At 37.5% G+C, this 18,091-nt stretch overlaps 4 protein-coding genes across 4 annotated transcripts; 2 read left to right on the top strand and 2 right to left on the bottom strand.

Moving 5' to 3' along the window:
• LOC126797818 (ycf20-like protein) lies at nucleotides 1-3,005 on the top strand. The gene is made up of 3 exons (XM_050524547.1): nucleotides 1-103; nucleotides 804-988; nucleotides 2,384-3,005. Exons 2-3 carry the CDS (start codon nucleotides 816-818, stop codon nucleotides 2,835-2,837), a joined length of 627 nt encoding a protein of 208 aa, XP_050380504.1. The 5' UTR covers nucleotides 1-103; nucleotides 804-815; the 3' UTR covers nucleotides 2,838-3,005.
• Nucleotides 3,006-3,201: 196 nt separating this feature from the next.
• Nucleotides 3,202-5,407, bottom strand: LOC126799632 (protein FAR1-RELATED SEQUENCE 12-like). The gene is made up of 3 exons (XM_050526869.1): nucleotides 5,299-5,407; nucleotides 4,453-4,982; nucleotides 3,202-3,643 (listed from the first exon to the last, which is right to left on the bottom strand). Coding segments are annotated over exons 1-3 (723 nt in total). The 5' UTR covers nucleotides 5,300-5,407; the 3' UTR covers nucleotides 3,202-3,451.
• A 280-nt stretch (nucleotides 5,408-5,687) lies between these two features.
• On the bottom strand, nucleotides 5,688-8,210 carry LOC126799650 (protein FAR1-RELATED SEQUENCE 5-like). Its single transcript, XM_050526891.1, has 3 exons — nucleotides 8,097-8,210; nucleotides 7,146-7,672; nucleotides 5,688-6,095 (listed from the first exon to the last, which is right to left on the bottom strand). Coding segments are annotated over exons 1-3 (732 nt in total). The 5' UTR covers nucleotides 8,098-8,210; the 3' UTR covers nucleotides 5,688-5,891.
• Nucleotides 8,211-13,151: 4,941 nt separating this feature from the next.
• Nucleotides 13,152-17,375, top strand: LOC126800135 (AP2-like ethylene-responsive transcription factor PLT2). The gene is made up of 8 exons (XM_050527420.1): nucleotides 13,152-13,649; nucleotides 14,045-14,702; nucleotides 14,839-14,921; nucleotides 15,106-15,114; nucleotides 15,275-15,363; nucleotides 15,429-15,502; nucleotides 15,979-16,029; nucleotides 16,148-17,375. The coding sequence occupies exons 1-8, from the start codon at nucleotides 13,355-13,357 to the stop codon at nucleotides 17,373-17,375; spliced, it is 2,487 nt and encodes an 828-aa protein (XP_050383377.1). The 5' UTR covers nucleotides 13,152-13,354.
• Nucleotides 17,376-18,091: the final 716 nt, after the last annotated feature.

An 18,091-nucleotide genomic window follows, 5' to 3' on the forward strand; every position in this document is an offset into this window, starting at 1 on the left:
GAGAGAGCGAGCGAGAGGTGGGGGGTCTCGTTCTGGTTCGCTAGTTGCTCCATCAAAATTTGGAGCTGCCATCCAAACAACTCCAGCGCTCTTCTGTCTCAATGTGAGTAATCTCTTCCAATCTGCCTTCTTTCATGGCCTTTGCTTTACTCTTTCCGTCCAAGTTTTGGCCTTTGCTTGAGGTGAGCTTGGTGTCGATTATCTTCTGGGTTTTTGATGATGAAATTTGAGCATCCCCTCTAGATTTTCGTGGTGCATTATTTTCTTTAATTTAACCTTATATTCCGAGCTGTAACTCCGCCATTTCTTTCTTCATCTGGTAATGTGTGACACCAACAATTATATTTAACAATGTGATTTGTAGACCAAGCTTTGGGATCATTGAAGCTTTATCTCATTCTGGAGAGTTATGGCAATGAGTGGGCTTTGAGTTTTCATGGGATAAATGGAGATAAACTGACTGAGCTTTCGATTTATTTTTGGGTGCGCTGCGTGCTGCTGAACAAATTAATTCATTATGGCCATTATCAATGTGGATGGATTCTACCTAGTGTTTCCCCTACTCTTATTGATGACCCCCAATCAATAAGTTCAAGTTCTGGATTTCTTTTAGTGCCAAATACAGTATTACTCTCCCACTCTAGACTTCAACAATACCATCTCGTCCCTTTACCATACTCATTAGTCACAACTTGATTGTATTGAAATCAAACATTAGTGAGATAAAACTAATCTTGTCTTTGTAAAATCTGTCGTTAATCAAATCATAGGCTTGTACGTATATAAAGACCTGCCTTTTGTAGTGTGGCTTTTCGATGGGAACCATGATGCTACAGTCACCTTTTCCAATTCGGGACAAAAAAATCCATGAAAGATCGGCTATTACTCTTGCAACTGGTCTAGTCCAGAACTGTTGCAGTGAGCCGAGTTTCAATATGCACACATCAAAGATTGGCTTCAACTCTGTGCCTTTTTTCCCCCAAAGGAGGTAAACATTTTGAATTCAAGTGCTTTCTATTTTCATGAATAATTGTATTATTTATGGCCTTATGCTGCTCGTGAGCCTTCATTGGACATCATACTGTTTTTTTTACTTCTGTGTTGTTGTTTTTCGTACTCAGATAATCTACTGCACAGTCTGTTGTATATTTCCTAATAAATCTTAATAAGTTTCCAGATAATAGTTGTGTTGTAAGCATCCTAATGCAGCATGGACTTCTACTTTTATTCTCTCATTCATGCTTGAACTTTTCTCTTCTGGGTCTCCATTCCTGTTTCCTATGCCCAGCAAAAACAAGATTCCCATTTCCAGAATATTGCTATGTAGAATTATTGTCTTGATTTTGAATTTGGTGTTGTAGGTTAGGAACTTCTGCTAAACTCATTCATAATATCGGAAGACTCCTCTCATCCTGTAGACCTAATGGTGACCTTGAACTTAAATGTAGAAGTAAAGTTAATGTTCAGTCCACCCCTGTAGGGACTGTTGATACCAATCAAGAGTTTTATTGACAAAACTGAGTGATTATTTATATATTTTTAAAGGGAGCTTTTATTCATACCTCAAAAAACGGTATTTGGACCTCCTTACTTAATAAACCTCTATTTCACTTTTACAAATGCTCAAAATGCTATTTAGACCTTAGTTTTCCGAAAATGCCCATAATCCCCCAATTACTATCCATTAATTTCATTCTAATTCTAATATTCAATTATTATAGACAACTCGAAAAATTCTTAATAATTACACAATCCATCTCAAATTAATTTTCACTTTCACTCCTAAATTTATAATTTATAATGTTGTTGTTTTTTCATTCATTGATTTGGAACTCACCAAATATTAAAATCAACATGAAAAATTCAAACATCAATTGAACAATTGTTTCCCTCAGATCCTAAACGAAGTTTATCAAAACTCATATAGCTTTTTAATTGATATATGAAGATTGATAATATTATTTGTTGTAATTTTTTAACAATAAAAAAGTAATTAAATAATTCATCTTATTCTAATTTCCAAATGGAAGTTTTCTTGTAATAAATAAAGAATTGACGAAAAATGAAAAATTCATTTATATTTGCTATTGCAAAATAGGTATGTTTAGAATTCTTTTTTTTTTTCCTTTTTGTTCACTCTTATATATCATTTTGGTAATTTCATATATGTTGAAAAAGTCAATACTAACTTGGGAAAAGAGGGAGGTCCAAATGTTGTTTTAGGAGGTATGAATAGAAGCTCCTTTTTTTTAACTGTATATAAGAATTATAAGTTTCCCAGTCCTATGCAACTTCAAATTTTGGTGCCTTTTGGTTTGATCAAATTTCAAAAGTAGATCGATACCATTTCAACCTGCTTATCATCTCTGTTATCTTTAAGCAGATTTCAGTCAAGAAAGCATCAATGGGGAATGGGCTTTGCCTTGGACACAGGTGGGATTCCTGATAGTAGTGGCCAAGAGAGCGATAATGACAACAACTTCAATGATCTCAATCGCACTCGTTTAGGTCGGATAGTGACTGCAGCTGGAAAACAGCTCTTAGAGAAGCTAAACTTAGCTAGAAAGAACTTTCCCATGAAGATATTTCTACTTCTTTTGGGTTTCTACACGGCAAATGCATTGGCCACAATCCTCGGGCAGACGGGGGATTGGGATGTTTTGGTTGCAGGGATTGTGGTTGCTGCCATTGAGGGTATTGGTATGCTCATGTATAGAAAGCCCACTTCCCCTTCTTTATCTAATGGGAAGCTCAAATCTTTTGTCATGCTGATGAATTACTGGAAAGCTGGTGTATGCTTGGGCCTCTTTGTTGATGCTTTTAAATTGGGTAGTTAGGATATGCTTATACCCACCTAAAGTTATTTGCGTGAAAGATGGTGGTGATCGATGATTAATTCCTAAATTAGTGTTAGCTCCATATCCTCCACTGATGGATTGTCTAGACCACGGTCCAATGTCAACTGTAGTTGTGCAAATAAGTATATAGTTTGTCTTCTATTTGCACTTCTTGGATGCACTTTGCAATATAAACTGAAATAACTTTCAAGTTCAGATAGTCTACAAGATGGAAAACCCTAAACTGTTCAAGTAATTTTGTTCCTTGATCACATATAGCTATATATTTGATCACATAAGAATACCACTACATCCCTCAGTGACCATGGGAAGAGCATAATTGATTACAGAAACTACAAACAGCCAAGCATAATATGTTTTCTCCGCTTTTTATGACTTAAATTCATACTAGCATCTGGAATAGGTAAAAAAACTACCATTGCGCGTGGCACATCTCCCATCTGTCGGAGCCATACTCGCAGTTGTATACGACTAAAGACATGTTTTTAATCAGGAAAACTAGATTCATGTATGAGCACATCTAACTCTTCAGCAAAAGCAAAGTCATTATATCCAATTTTAATATGTACAATACACATAAGAATTATCTGAGGTCAGGACGGTTTTTTTCCTTCCGATTCAATCTCCTTCACCTTATCCACAACATACTGGACTTTCTTCGACAGGTCTTGTGTATGTTCCTCAATGTGTTCAAATAGAAGGTCTATGACTTTTCTTAGTGAAGCAGACCGCTCTCTCTCAAGGAACAGTTCTCGACTTAATTCTTCAATCTTCGTCTTATCATCCTACAACACATGGGAAAAGACAAATGAAACTGGGGCCAAATGAACAACACATACATGTTATGTCAATGATTCTACTCATGATAGATGATGCAGTTATTAGTTAACTAACTATTCGAAGCTTATGCAATAAAAATGTAGCCAACTAGTAATAATATGAGCTCCAAATGTGACTTTCCGCAAAATGTAGAAGAGTGGTCATCAAACAGTCTCCTAAAGACTTGATGCCAACTAGCTTGGCTTGCAAGGGACTTGAAATAAGATTCCTGGCTTGAAAAGACAAGACAGAATGAACTACCTACAGAACAATGATGGTTAAACAACCAAAAGCGGGGTACAAGATTTTTCCGTATCCCCCTTACTCCCCAAGACTTAATACATAAACATGTATAAAAAGATACATCCTTCTTGGATATCTGGAACAGTAATATTAAGTACTTTATATAGAGAGTTCATACTTGCCAGGCAATGAAAGGAACTAAGAACAACCATAAGCAACCTGAATGAAATTTTCCTGAAAAATAATATCACTTTCTTTTGAGATCCTGATCCAGGAAAATTAAGATCGTTTTCTTCACCTTTCATAAATTCATCACCATAGACTGGAAGGATTAGTTTTCTGCCGACCTAAAGCCCTTTGAATATGAACTGATAGCTGTCATGTTTCTATACAATCTTCTATGTAAACACGAGCACAAGATAATGAGCCACCATTTGATATGGACTGATATGCGTATGATACACAACAAAAATTTTCTATAACAAAGTTACAAACAAAGTTGAGAAAAATGTAGAAAATCATAATAACTTACCGGTATTTGATCCTCAACCAACCCTTTTTGACGTTTGCTCGGTATTAGTGTATGGTTGTGCTCCTTTATAAACTTGGACACGACCCACTTTTGAGGATTCAGTTTCTTGATTGATAGCATTGCCATACAACCTACCCTAGTGGGGGCCCGTGGGTTTAGGGTCTTCTTGTCACGCCTATCAGGCTTCCGGTAACCCTCTTTGCTGCATACAAATGTTCGAGCAACAACTGTTCCATCATGTTTGGATCGTGACAGATAGTTCATCCGAGTATTGAAACCCATACGCAAGCCATAGACATTATAAAACGCCTGTGCATCTACCTCTGTATCAAACTCCTGACCCACATATGGCTCATCAACTTCGACTAGGGATCCATCTTGAGCAGATTCTCGAGTCGTTTCATCATTTTGCACAACCCAAAGTATGTTCTGAAGAGAGGTGGCTACCAGCGGAGCATTACTAGAACGCTTAAGGTCGGCATCAGTAGAACCATTTGGCGCCTCCTCATTTATATCCAGTACAGAAGCCACTGCAATATTCATAATCATGAATGGTTTTCAATTATCAGTACCTACCGAATCTATAGCCAGCAAATATACCAGAATTGATGAATGGGTTCTTGTATTTGAGTCCACCGTCGTCACAGCATGATTACTACTGAGAATTGATTTCTATTGACAAACAAACCCTCATGAAACAGACCAAGTTCCGTAATCCATAGAAATCAGAGACAGACCCAGAAGCCATTCGCGAAATCAACAACAGTTAAGTTGGTCTCCAATCTTAAAATAAAGTGGGAATGTGAAGCTCAAGTTACTCAAAGGTCAAGAATTTCGGAAACTTACTGAATTATGAAGACCGAAAATCAGAGGTCAGATCCATAACAACTCCATGTTTGCTTCAGAGAGAGATCTCTTCGTGTCCTCGCATTTTATGCAATTGGGTCGGGTTTGATTCGTTAATCAGGTTAGGATCCGAGTGGCCCATGTTATGGGTCCAGTTACTCCATCGTAGCAATTCTTGAGAGAGGAGAACATATAATTTTCTCCTGCGTGAAACAGTTCTCGTAAAAGTAAAATTTTTCTCTAGGAAATCCAACAGCTAGTGTAAAACAATTATAGAATTATAAAAATTTCTCCATTTTACATTGGTACACGACAAGGCTTTATCGCGATTTTTGATCCTCTAATTCCTGGTAGAAGCATTATGATGTTAATCACTAGATCTCTGTAGCTTAAATGAAGAATAGGAAATAAATACATTAAGGCATTTAAACAAAGCCAACGACTAATCCTCATACATTTGATTGCTTATATTGAGAATTACAGCGAGGGTTTAGTGCTGTCTTGAAGGTAACATAACAATCCAGCAAGAAACCAAATGTGATGCCTTTACATATTTTACAATTCAATACATTCTCAAACGGAACGGTCAGAGACTAGCAGAGATTTTGACGGCTTTTTCCTTCAGAGGATGCAATGTCTCTAAGAACGTCATTGACACGCAGGATCTTTTGCGAGAGATGTTGTGTGTGGTCATCAATATGATTAAATAAGAGGTCAATGATTTTTCTATAAGAAGCTGACCTCTTTCGCTCAACCATCAGCTGTTGAGTCAATTCTTTGATTTTCATCTGTTCGTCCTGCAAGTAACAACGTGCTTGGTCATAACCTTCCACCAAAACAAAATAAGATAAATATAGCTCAGTGATAATACACTCTTGTTCTAAAGCCCTTGGAAGAAGGAAGAAAATACACTCTGACAAACTAAGACGCTTTCATGAAGAACCAAGTTGGTAATAACTTGGTAATAATTTTATTCTGATATTGCCCCCACCCCCCAAATTTTTTTTTGACTACTGTGGAGAAGATCAAAGAAAGGCTAAATAAAGTTAATAAACTACAGCATTTTGACATTTTCAACTACAAATCTACAATTGTCAAATACAGAACTAATGTAGCATATTTCTCAGAACCAACAAGTATTAAGATTAAAAAGTAGCATTCTTCTTCCCAAACAGACATGATAAACCACATAATTATATTAATGCAACCTTAATGCATTATTCCAGTTGATGCAACCTTAAAAAGTAGCATTCTTCTTCGAGTTAATCACAACCTTAATGCAAACCAAAGATAAGTAAAAATAGCAGAATTGTGTTACTCCGTCAATCGCAACATTAATGCAAGTAAAAACAAAACTTATACACTTACAGATCTCACAATAAACTTTCCATAAAACAAACATCCGATCAAAATATACAACCTTGAAGCAGATGTAGGCATGTCTTACACATATCCTGACACTCAACACCAGGACACTAGAACCAGTGAAGGTATTCTGAGATTGACACAAAACTGAAAGGGGAAAAGAAACAACAATAAAAGACCTACCAACCCTTGCAAATTATGTACTAAGTTATGAACAAGCGATTTTCAAATGAAAAGCAAATACTTTTCTAACTTTCCTTGTAAGTAAGACTCGTAGTAAACCAACTAAATAATCACATAATAAATTGGGGACCTGTAACCTTACCCCTATTATTTCATAGTAGGAGATTGATGCTAGATTGAGGACTTGTACCCTTACCCTTAGTGATTCATAGATGCAAACAATGGAATTTCTATCTAAGAAATAAAATAAAGTAAATATGTAAACATTCCTCGTGCATAAAAGCATCAACTAAACTTACAGAAGATTCATCATTCAATCCATTATCACTCTTTTCAGGAGTGAGGGAATGGGCGTGCTCCTTGACAAACTTTGCAACCACCCAGTTTCCATTACTCATTTTCTTCATTGAAATCATTGCCTTGCAACCAACCCTAGTGGGGGGCCGAGGTCTCACACTCTTCCTATCACGCTTATCAGCCGCTCTGTAACCCTCTTTATTACACACCAGTGTTCGAGCAATGACAGATCCATCCACCCTAGAGCGAGATAGATCATTTACGCGTGTTCTAAAACCTACTCTCAGTGCATATGCATTATAAAATGCATGTGCGGCTGCTTCCGATTCAAATTCCTGACCGACATAGGGTTCATCTGATTCAACCTCCATGCTTGCAGAATTTTGACCCACTGGCTCGGTTTGCCCAATAATAGAGACCTCCCCAACAGAAGTCCCCAGAATTGCATCATCGTTATTTAACCTGAGCTCAACATCAGCCGATCTATCCAATGCCCCATTTTTAGTCTGTGTATCAACTCCAGAATCCACTGCAAATACATGAACTATGAGCCGTTACCCTCTCTCTCTATTTACATTGATGTATAAAGAAACAAAATCCAATTAGCAAGAGCAACATAATACAGGGAGAATCGAATAGAGATGCATCGATATAATCCACCAAAAGCCTGAGTTGAGCAACAAAATGATCAAATGGGCTGTATTAGGTTCCAGAAAAGCAGCATAATTCAGTTTGATGGATACTGATCGAATTAGATTTGCATTCACATAAACTGATCATTCAATCCCAAATGCGTAATTGTTGTGTGCGTAAACCATAACCCAGTATTCAGAGAATAATAAATAGTAAAATACTATACAATCATATTAGAAACCGGCAAAGAAAAATCCAGCTATCAAGTAACAACGGAAGACAGAATGTTTATGTTGAGGAATCTTTCAGAAAGAACTTACTTTATCATGAATTCTAAATCTGGTCCAGGAGATGTAGCCACCAAAACCAACAGAAGCCACTGAAATAACAAGAAATGAAGGAACTTTTTGGTTACTGGGGAACAAGAGTGCAACAGAAGAAGAAGAAGACGACGACAAATACAGTAGGTCTCCTCTCTTGCTTGAGATCGAGACTAGATGGGCCTCGAGTCACGTTCAGCCTGTAGTGGCTGTAGGCCCAAAGCATTTGCACACTTGCAGATTGGGCCGTGCTATTAGGTATTACCAATTAATCAGATCATGCAGATGCTGATAGAAGAGGTGGTTACCGAGTTAGAGTGATCGGAGTCATCTAGCGATGCACAAACTACGTTGCATATGGAGATAATATCTAACTCCTGCGGCAAGGACTTTGTGGGCAAAATATAACTCCTTGGGCCATATGCATGCAGGCTGGGGATCGATGTCAATAGCGGCTAACTGGATATATATGAAGGTTGAAACGGAAAGTGTCGGCACAGTTAATTGTTCAATCATGTCAGGTAGTGTTGCAATTAGATTGGCACACATTGTTAGTTCTAATTTTCTAATGTAAGCGAATCTTTCTATTATTACGTACATGCAACTAATTATAAGCCGAGTCCCAAACTCGCTCCTGATCGACGAAGAAATATCATAGATAGACAACATGCAACCAGTAAATTCAGACAGAGAGACGTACGGCGAAGCATGCTCATCAATCACATTGCTAGCGAGCTAGGGCTAAGCTCTCATTTTGCTATTAAACTAGCCAGCGATTAAGGTTAGATTGGCATATATACATAGTACCCTGGTCAAAGTCATAGTCGAGATGAATCTAGCTTGCTTCCATCTCTTTGTCGTTTAAGAAGAGGGCTGGGCATGACAGTAGATTAGATTATCGATGATCAAGAGCAAGCGAGCATTTGCTTAATTAGTCAATTGAAATTACAGTGGCCACAGGAGGGGAGGCTTTGAATTAAAAAATGGTGATTAAATTAAATTAAAGGGTCATCACTAATCACACTGGCTAGTTGGAGGAAATACCCATGTGTTTTACTGTCTCTGATTCCTTTCAGTCGTTCCTTCCTTCCTTCCTTGGTTCACGGTCAAACTTAGAGAAGGGGAGGCGGTGTTTTTTGAAGCCTTCGAGATCATGAAACTCTCTCCCTTGCTTTCTGCAGCACCACACCTCCACTCGCATGGTTCCACACCCTAAACAGTGCTAGCTACTCATTTATTTAAGCGCTTCTCTCTCGATCTCATATATGCACCTCGATCAATATTATTGCAGGACAAGATAATTGGAGCCAATAGTTGCACCACGTCACATACAAAACAAATGTATTGCAAACCCTACATATATGTATAAATATTGTTGATGCATGCAAAGGTTTTACGTACTAATGAGAAAAATATTAGCTACCTAAACCCTAATTAAGTTCGAAATAGCAAGCCACGCGAACTTAATTATATAGGCATGCCGCATGCATACGTACGTACTCACGCACAGGAAGAAATTGACAAAAGCTACCTAAAAGTGAAGATCTGAGAGCCCTATTTTCATATATACGATATATATATATATATATATATATCAAGTCCTGTAGCACGTACGTACCTAGATTTTGTTCCAATCTGTCCCATTGGAATTTAAAAGCTTAGAGAGAGAGAGAGATATATATATAACGATCTAGGTAGAAAGAGAAATGGAATTAATCATAGTTAAACACTTCAACTTATTCATGCATGACAGGCTAGAGAAGGGAAGAGAGTGAAGGGGAGAACCCGGAAGACAAGGGTTAGTGTCTTCACATAGGGGTGCAAACCTAACCTCGATCATCTCTTCTCTCTATCTGCAGCGCATGCACGCCACCTATATATATAAACCTTAATTTTGTTGTTTCTTTCACACTCCCACGTACCGACTGTGCATATATATATATATATATATATATATATATATATATATATATATAGTCTGTCTCCCGTACGTAGGTTCGCACTAATAATTCTGGTCGGTTTCCATTTTTATACCACTTTTTTATCGTATTATATAATATTGTATAGATCATCTCTGTAAAATTTCAACAAATTTAGTAATCGTTAAGATCTTTAAAATTTGGTAATCGTTAAGGTTTTTCTATTAAAAATATGAACGGTTCATATTTGATAAAAAATTCAGTGTGTTAATTTATTTTTTGAGTTTGAAGGCCTAAACGATTAACATATTAGCTGAAATTTTGCAGAGATGATTTACACAATATTATCTAAATACTAGATGGTGTAGATGAGAAAATCAATCGAAAAGTGGTACAAAAATATGAATTCGCACTAAAATCATTAGTGTGGACTTCCGCAACTGACAAAATCTTTATACATGGAATCCCTTCTTCCCAGGCATAAACATATAGTTTTCTTCTTTCAATTTGAATTATATATATGTATCCCCGTTAATTCGAATAAGAAAGAAAATATGTCTAAGTGTCAGAGACGACATGAATGAATTATTGTCATATCTCTGAAGCTAGCTAGCTAGAAAGACTCGCACTCCGCTTCAAGCGGGGGAGCAGATTGATGATGATTTGGGAAAGTTAGATAGATATATAGGCCGGGGAAAGATGCAGTATAATATATAAAGAGGAGTCTGGTATGGATGAAAGGAAGGAATGTGAGAAACTTATGGGTACACATTTGTTTAGCAAGCTGGTAGGCAGAGAGAGAGAGAGAGAGAGAGCTGCCAACATAAGTCTGAATGATCACAATATATGGTAGATACAGTATATAATATGAATCAGCAATTCAGTATCTGACATGCATGAAATGACTAATGTACAAGTGGGCATGAATAAATGGGCGAGGTGAGAGGCTGCCTCTGGGTTTTTTTGTCACACACACACCTTGTCAGATACATATTATATATATCTTTCTTTTATAAATCATCGATCGTGATCGATCTCTCCTCTCTATTCTACAGTCTACGGCTGGGTGTTTGTACAATTGTACGTACATGCTCAGTAGCATAGAGATCGATTGAAAGTAGCTAGGCTATGGCATTATAGTTTTTATGCGGGTTACCAAGAGATTTTTGAAAAATCTAATGAAATTTATGGAAAATATGACTTAAATTCAGGGTAAAGAGTCAATAAATCTAAATCGTTTGTGTTTTTTGGGAAATATGCTCACCGTAGACACTTTGTTATCTGGAAAATTTTGGGTGTTAAGCATGGGTCTATTTCATTCACATATTTTGGGGTTCCAATTTTCCAGGGACGTCCTAAGAAGGTGTATTTTCATGCCATTACAGATAGAGTGAGATGCAAGTTTGTATGCCTATGACAGAGTGTGTTATCTGTGTGCACAACTAAATTTTGTCCTCTTAGAAATGTTCTCTATTGTCGTAGGCAGGTAGGCTACGACTTATTTAGTCAGTGATTCAAGTCATTTTGGTTTATAGTTTTCAGATTTATGAGTGACCGGCTGGTTTACTTCATGACTTTCAATCTTGGATCATGAATTTTTTTTTTCGACTAGAGACCCTTTGAAAATAAGCATGCCTTTTGTTGCTTGGCGTCATTGTTGTAAACCGAAAAATGAATGAGGTTTGGAGTTACGTGATCTATTTGAAGTTAATCGTGCTCTTTCTAATATAGAGATGTTGGGAGATGCTCTCTTCTTCATCTCCAACCTCTATTTTGCTTAGAGCTCGTTTTTTGAAAGATGATTTCAAACCTATAAAGTCTTACAAGAGATCTAGTGCGTTTCGAATGTAAGATTTTTAATGTGTTAGAAACCCACTGTCATCTTTTGGAATTGTTCAAAGAGTCTGCTCTGCATTCTTTTCATCATTACAAGAAGCATCAAGATATGTCTATTTTTTATATTCTTGGTATCTCACAATTGTCTGCCAATGCTATCAGTTTCATCCCGTCCTTTAATTAAGGGTTTATTGGCTGAGAGTTTGTTATTTGCTAGGGTTTTTATATCTATGATTTTGCATGTGTGGGTGTACACATGCTGAATTGAGCTTTTGTTTATTCTCTTTGTTAGAGTTTATCAGACATATGAGGTCAGATTTTTTTATCTCTCTCCTTTATTAAATAAATAAAAAAAGGTTTCAAAAAAAAAAAATCAAACACGGATTGATAGTATGAAAGACACGAGAAGTTGGCGAAATATGAAGAGATTACGAGAGATCTCAAGAACTGGCCGGGTATAAGATTATAGAAAACACCCTTTCCATATAGCTAAATTAGCGATGATGATCGTACCGTTGCATCCTAGTTTAGGACTGGATTAATTAAGTACCTTAATTAGTTTATATTTTATGGTAATGATATCTCTGTATATCTAACACACACTTAATCATTCGGTCAATCTAGCTAACACACATACACTTCGAATCTTCGATCATTAGTAGTGTTCGCTTCATTTAAAATTATTGTTCGTGTTGTTTTTTTTCATTTTTAATTGGTAATTTGTCAGGCAAATGCATCCTCGCAATATCTACCATATACATCAGAACCCTGGCTCCCCTTTACATATAAACATATATAGGGTCGATATATATATATCAGGCACCTAATGGGGCATGTTTTTTCTCTCTTTTTCTATTTACCAGTTTTTTCTCCTGGGATTATGTAAAAGTTTTTGGTGAGATATTAAGTTACAGTATATATCACCGGCTTCATATGTCGAGCTAATACTTAATTTAGAATGTATGTATCTCTTAAGATTTGAGAGTATCCAAGTGCATGCCCTTAAAATTAGTCAGAAAGATATAGAGTCCAAGCTGCTATATCTAATTTATGAGTGCCCTCATAATAATTACGATCGAGGCGCTCCATTTCCTAGTTTTATGATACTAGTGCGAGTCAGAGCGAGAGAGATTTATATATAAATCTTCATTTTGCATTGGAAGCAGAAAACGATTCTCCCATTGCTAAGATCTCTCTCTCTCTCTCTCTCTCTCTCTCTCTCCGCAAGTTTTTGACCTTTCTTCTTCCTTCTCTTTCACCTCCGCTTTCACTCCCCTGAAAACATATGGATTCTCTCCGCCCATCCTTATCTCCAAGCATGGACTACACTTAGTATTACTCATTTATTTCGATCTCTCATTTTCTATTTGTTAATTAGCTTAGTTAGAGATCGATATTCAGTCGATTGTCTGATCATATAGTTAAAAGCATACTGCGGGCCACCGCCACCGCCACCGCCACCACCCTACTAAGTCTTGAGAGAATAGTGGGTTGGATCGTTCGATGAACATGAACTGGTTGGGTTTCTCTCTTTCCCCTCAAGAAGGTGATAATGCTTCCATATCACACCAGCTGACTGACCAGCAAACTTTAGCCTCTCGCCTTGGCTTCAACTCCAATGAAATCAACGGTGCTGATGGTGGCACTGATGTCTCTGGAGGCGGTGGCGGGGGTGAGTGCTTTGATCTCTCTAATTCCGGCTCCACAGCTTCTCTCAATCACCACCTCCCTCCATCTAATTTTGGCATGCTTGAAGCCGCAGCTTTCAACAGAAATAATGATCACATCCACTCCCAAGGTCTGTCCATCATCTCCCAAAACCACTAGAAAGCCAGCTGCTTGCTCGCTAGGTTTTCACTACAACATATTATACCCTAGCCGGTCTGCCTTTTAATCATTCAAGATCAGATACATGATAACTTCCAAATACCTCTAACATATATTCAAACCCCATTGATGATTATAAATATTTTCCTATTTTTATTTTTTTCTATATATAGAAGCCTTTCTATAAAGATCAAATTTAAACCCTAAAAGTATATTGCAATTGAAATTTTTAAGTCTCTTAGCTTCTTGTTTTTACGAGCATTTACAGTTTCCTTTTTTTATTAGTTGTCATCTGATTATTTAGTTAATTGTTCCTGATAAATTCTTGAGTACCTATCTTAATTAATTAATTTGGAGTCGACGCAGATTGGAATATGAAGGGTGCGGGCATGAACTCATCAGGCAGCAATAACTACAAAGGGACTTCATCATCAGACCAGTTGTCTACTGTGCTAAAAAAGGACTTCATTATCAGCCAGGCAAACCTTGAAAATGATCATCATCAACAACTACCAAAGCTTGAAAACTTCCTTGGCCGGCATTCTTTTGCAGATCATGACCGCGGCAGTTCTAGTCATAATTACATGTTTGATATGAATAACGGACCGGGTCCAGTTAGCAGTAATGTTATGAATACTAATACTAGTAACAATATTGGGTTGTCAATGATCAAAACATGGCTGAGAAATCAACCTTCCCAGCCGCACGATAACCACCAACAGCTGGAGCAGGACAGTAAGGAGAGCAGAAATCAACCACAGAGTAGTCTATCACTCTCAATGAGTACTGGATCACTCCACACAGTTGCTACTGCAACCGCAGCTGGTGATGCTGCTAGTGCCGCCACTGGAAAAACTACTTGTCCATCAGATAAAAATACTAAGCAATCACCGGTGGTGACAGGCACGACAACGGGGACTGATGCTCAGACTCAAACTGCTGCTGCAGGTGCTATTGAGGCCGTGCCAAGAAAGGCCATTGATACATTTGGCCAGAGGACATCTATATACCGGGGTGTAACGAGGTTGATTAAATAGATCTAGTACTTGCGTTTTCACTTGCTGTAATCATTTCGATCGTTTGCTACAAACACATGTGATTAACTGAGGAACGTTACACACACATATAATATATATATATATATATATATATATTTACAGGCACAGATGGACAGGTAGATATGAAGCCCATCTATGGGATAATAGTTGCCGAAGAGAAGGACAAACTCGCAAGGGAAGGCAAGGTAGTATACTCTATCTATTGCAGATTATTATTTGGCTCATATCAACATTAGTTCATCTAGCCAAGGATGCGTACCTCATACGTACATGCATAATGTATTTTGCATTGACGATCAATTTTTTTTTGTGGGTCTTGATGATTACATCTGGGCGCTTTTGATCTCAACTCAATCTCTTCAACTGCAGTTTATTTAGGTATGTACAAAGAAAGAGCTTTTTCCATGCATAGACCTGCACCCTCGATATATTTGTATCTTGTTTCTTAATTATCCTTTTTTTAGTGCATGTACAGTTCACTTAAATTCTGATCATGTCTTGATAATTATCCATGCGTTTATATTGAATCATGATGTAGGTGGTTATGACAAAGAAGACAAAGCAGCCAGAGCTTATGACTTAGCAGCGCTGAAATATTGGGGCACCACAACCACTACCAACTTTCCGGTGAGTGTATAAATGATATATGCATGCGGTCAAAATTTGTTTACTTACCAGCAATCCTATTTCAGATCAGTACATATGAGAAAGAGATCGATGAAATGAAGCCCATGACAAGACAGGAGTACGTTGCATCTTTGAGGAGGTACGTACGTAACTGTATTTTTAAGTTTCATAAGCATAATCATCAAATGAAAATTAGTGACGCAATGACATCTTTTAGGTTATCATCAAGGTATTGAAATTAGATTAAATCAGTGAACGAATTAATTCTGTTCAACGTAAACCGTTCATGTAAATCTCAATTTTGAAAACTCAAAGCATTGTCAAATTCAATGCAACTTTATAGAGATAATGTTGAATAACATACTTAAATATTAAATCACTTATGATGAAAAAATTTGACCCAAAATTATGCTAAAATTGGAACTTCACTATGTAATTTCAGAGTGAAGGTTCACTTTCGATAGAGACTATATATATATATATCCTAACAATTAATATATGCATTAGTTAGTTCATTAATTACTAATATTGAAATTTCAATTTGAATTGCAACCAAATTAAGAAAGATAGAATACGTGCATATATAATCAAGTACATCTATTTATCATACTGCAGAAAGAGTAGCGGATTTTCTCGTGGTGCATCTATTTATCGTGGGGTGACCAGGTAACATAAAGAACTCTAATGGCATCTAATTGATATATGTACAATATGATTGCTGTCTTACATTGGGTAATAAGGTAACATATTGTTTAAAATTTGGATATGTAAACGATTAATATAGGCACCACCAGCATGGGAGATGGCAGGCAAGGATTGGAAGAGTTGCGGGGAACAAAGATTTATACCTAGGAACTTTCAGCACCCAAGAGGAAGCAGCGGAAGCGTATGACATTGCTGCCATAAAGTTCCGAGGACTAAATGCAGTAACCAACTTTGACATGAACAGATATGATGTGAAGTCCATTTTGGAGAGCAGCGCATTGCCCATCACAACTGGTGCCACTGCAAAGCGATTGAAAGACGTTCAGCAGCAGCAGCAGCCTCCTCCTGCAGATCATCATCATCAGATCATGTTGTCGTCTGTACTGGATCATCACGGACAGATGATCAGATCCTCATCACCAACAGAACATGACATCATGAGCAATGTGTACGCATATGGATCTTATGGTGCCCCACAGGGGTGCAGTTGGCCAGCTCTTGCATTTAACCAAGCCCAAGCCCAAGCCCAAGCCCAAGCCCAAGCCCAAGCTCAAGCAGTTGCTGCTGCTCCTCCTCATCAGGCGCCTTTTGCAGCTAGTATCAATGGCATGCAGTTGCACTACTCGCCATATGGATATGGATACAATAATGCACATGCGAAGAGGGTTTGGTGCAAGCAAGAGCAAGATACTAATTCAAATCAGGAAAGCAGCTTTCATAATCAGGATGATGATCATCTTCGTCAACAACTCCAGTTGGGAGGTACCCACAATTTCTTTCATGAGCATGATCATCATCAGCAGCAGTCGAGTGGCCTAATGGGACTAATGGATTCTTCAGTAGCCTCTATGGAACACAGCTCAGGATCAAATTCTGTCATATATAGTGGAGGAGATCACCATGGTAATAATAATGGGTATGGAAGCAGTACGGCCGGGACTGGTAGTGGCTACATAATGCCCATGGCTATGGGTACAGTTGTAGTTAACGGTGATCACAATCAAGGTGATGGAAATAATAACAATGTCATTGCTTTTGGAGATGGTGATGATCATCAGCAGCTTGGTTATGATGATCATAATCAAAATATGTTTCTCGGTTCAAGTAGTACTACAGACTCCTCTTATCAGCATCACGTAAGCAATAGGAACTTGTATTATCATCTTCCAGTACATGACGATCAGCATGAATCGTCGCCAGTAGAAGTAGCTACTAATAACACTACTGCTACATGCAACATGAATTGGGTGCCAACAGCCGTTCCAACTCTTGCTCATCCTACTTTTACAGTCTGGAACGACGCATAGAGCTAGACTATGTTTGATTCATGTAGGAAGTAGCTCGTTAGCTAGTTTGGGAAACAAAGGATGCATGTATACACATATTTCTGATTCGATCTGATCCAGTGGTTCATTTTTATTATGCATCTCGGTAAGTCGGTAGTTATATACGTCAACTTCTTACCTTCTTTTTGTCAAATGTCCGGCGATCATTCGGAATTGTAAGGTCTAGTTAGGCAGCTGAACTCGGAATTCTAGCATGCGCAGATGCGCTCACTCGATACCATGAAATTCTTTTCCATGCGCATTCATCAGTCTCGTATGCATTACGCACAAATCAAACACTATTGAAGTACTGTAATTAATGTTGAAATAGTTTTAGGGTTCACTTGTTTCCGGTAAATATATATTTGGTGTTTAGTAAATATATATTTGGTGTTTAGCTTTCATGTACGGACGTACAAGTATATGCATGCTATCTATATATATAACCAACACGTATTTTTATCGAAGGCATACGCATGCGTGCTGTTGGTCGCTGAAGTAGTATCTGTTTCCCCTTAAATTAAGTATATGAGAATGCAGATGAGTTTACACACGACAGATTTGAATATTTTCAAACTGCATGTACGTACACACAAGGGTTATACATAGTCTAATTTCAAAACGAAGCTTTGCTATGAATAGAAACTATATATATATATATATATATATCTCTCTCTCTCTTTCAATTAGAGGGTACG

Source organism: Argentina anserina, chromosome 6, assembly GCF_933775445.1.
Source record: "Argentina anserina chromosome 6, drPotAnse1.1, whole genome shotgun sequence".
Lineage (NCBI taxonomy): Eukaryota > Viridiplantae > Streptophyta > Magnoliopsida > Rosales > Rosaceae > Argentina > Argentina anserina.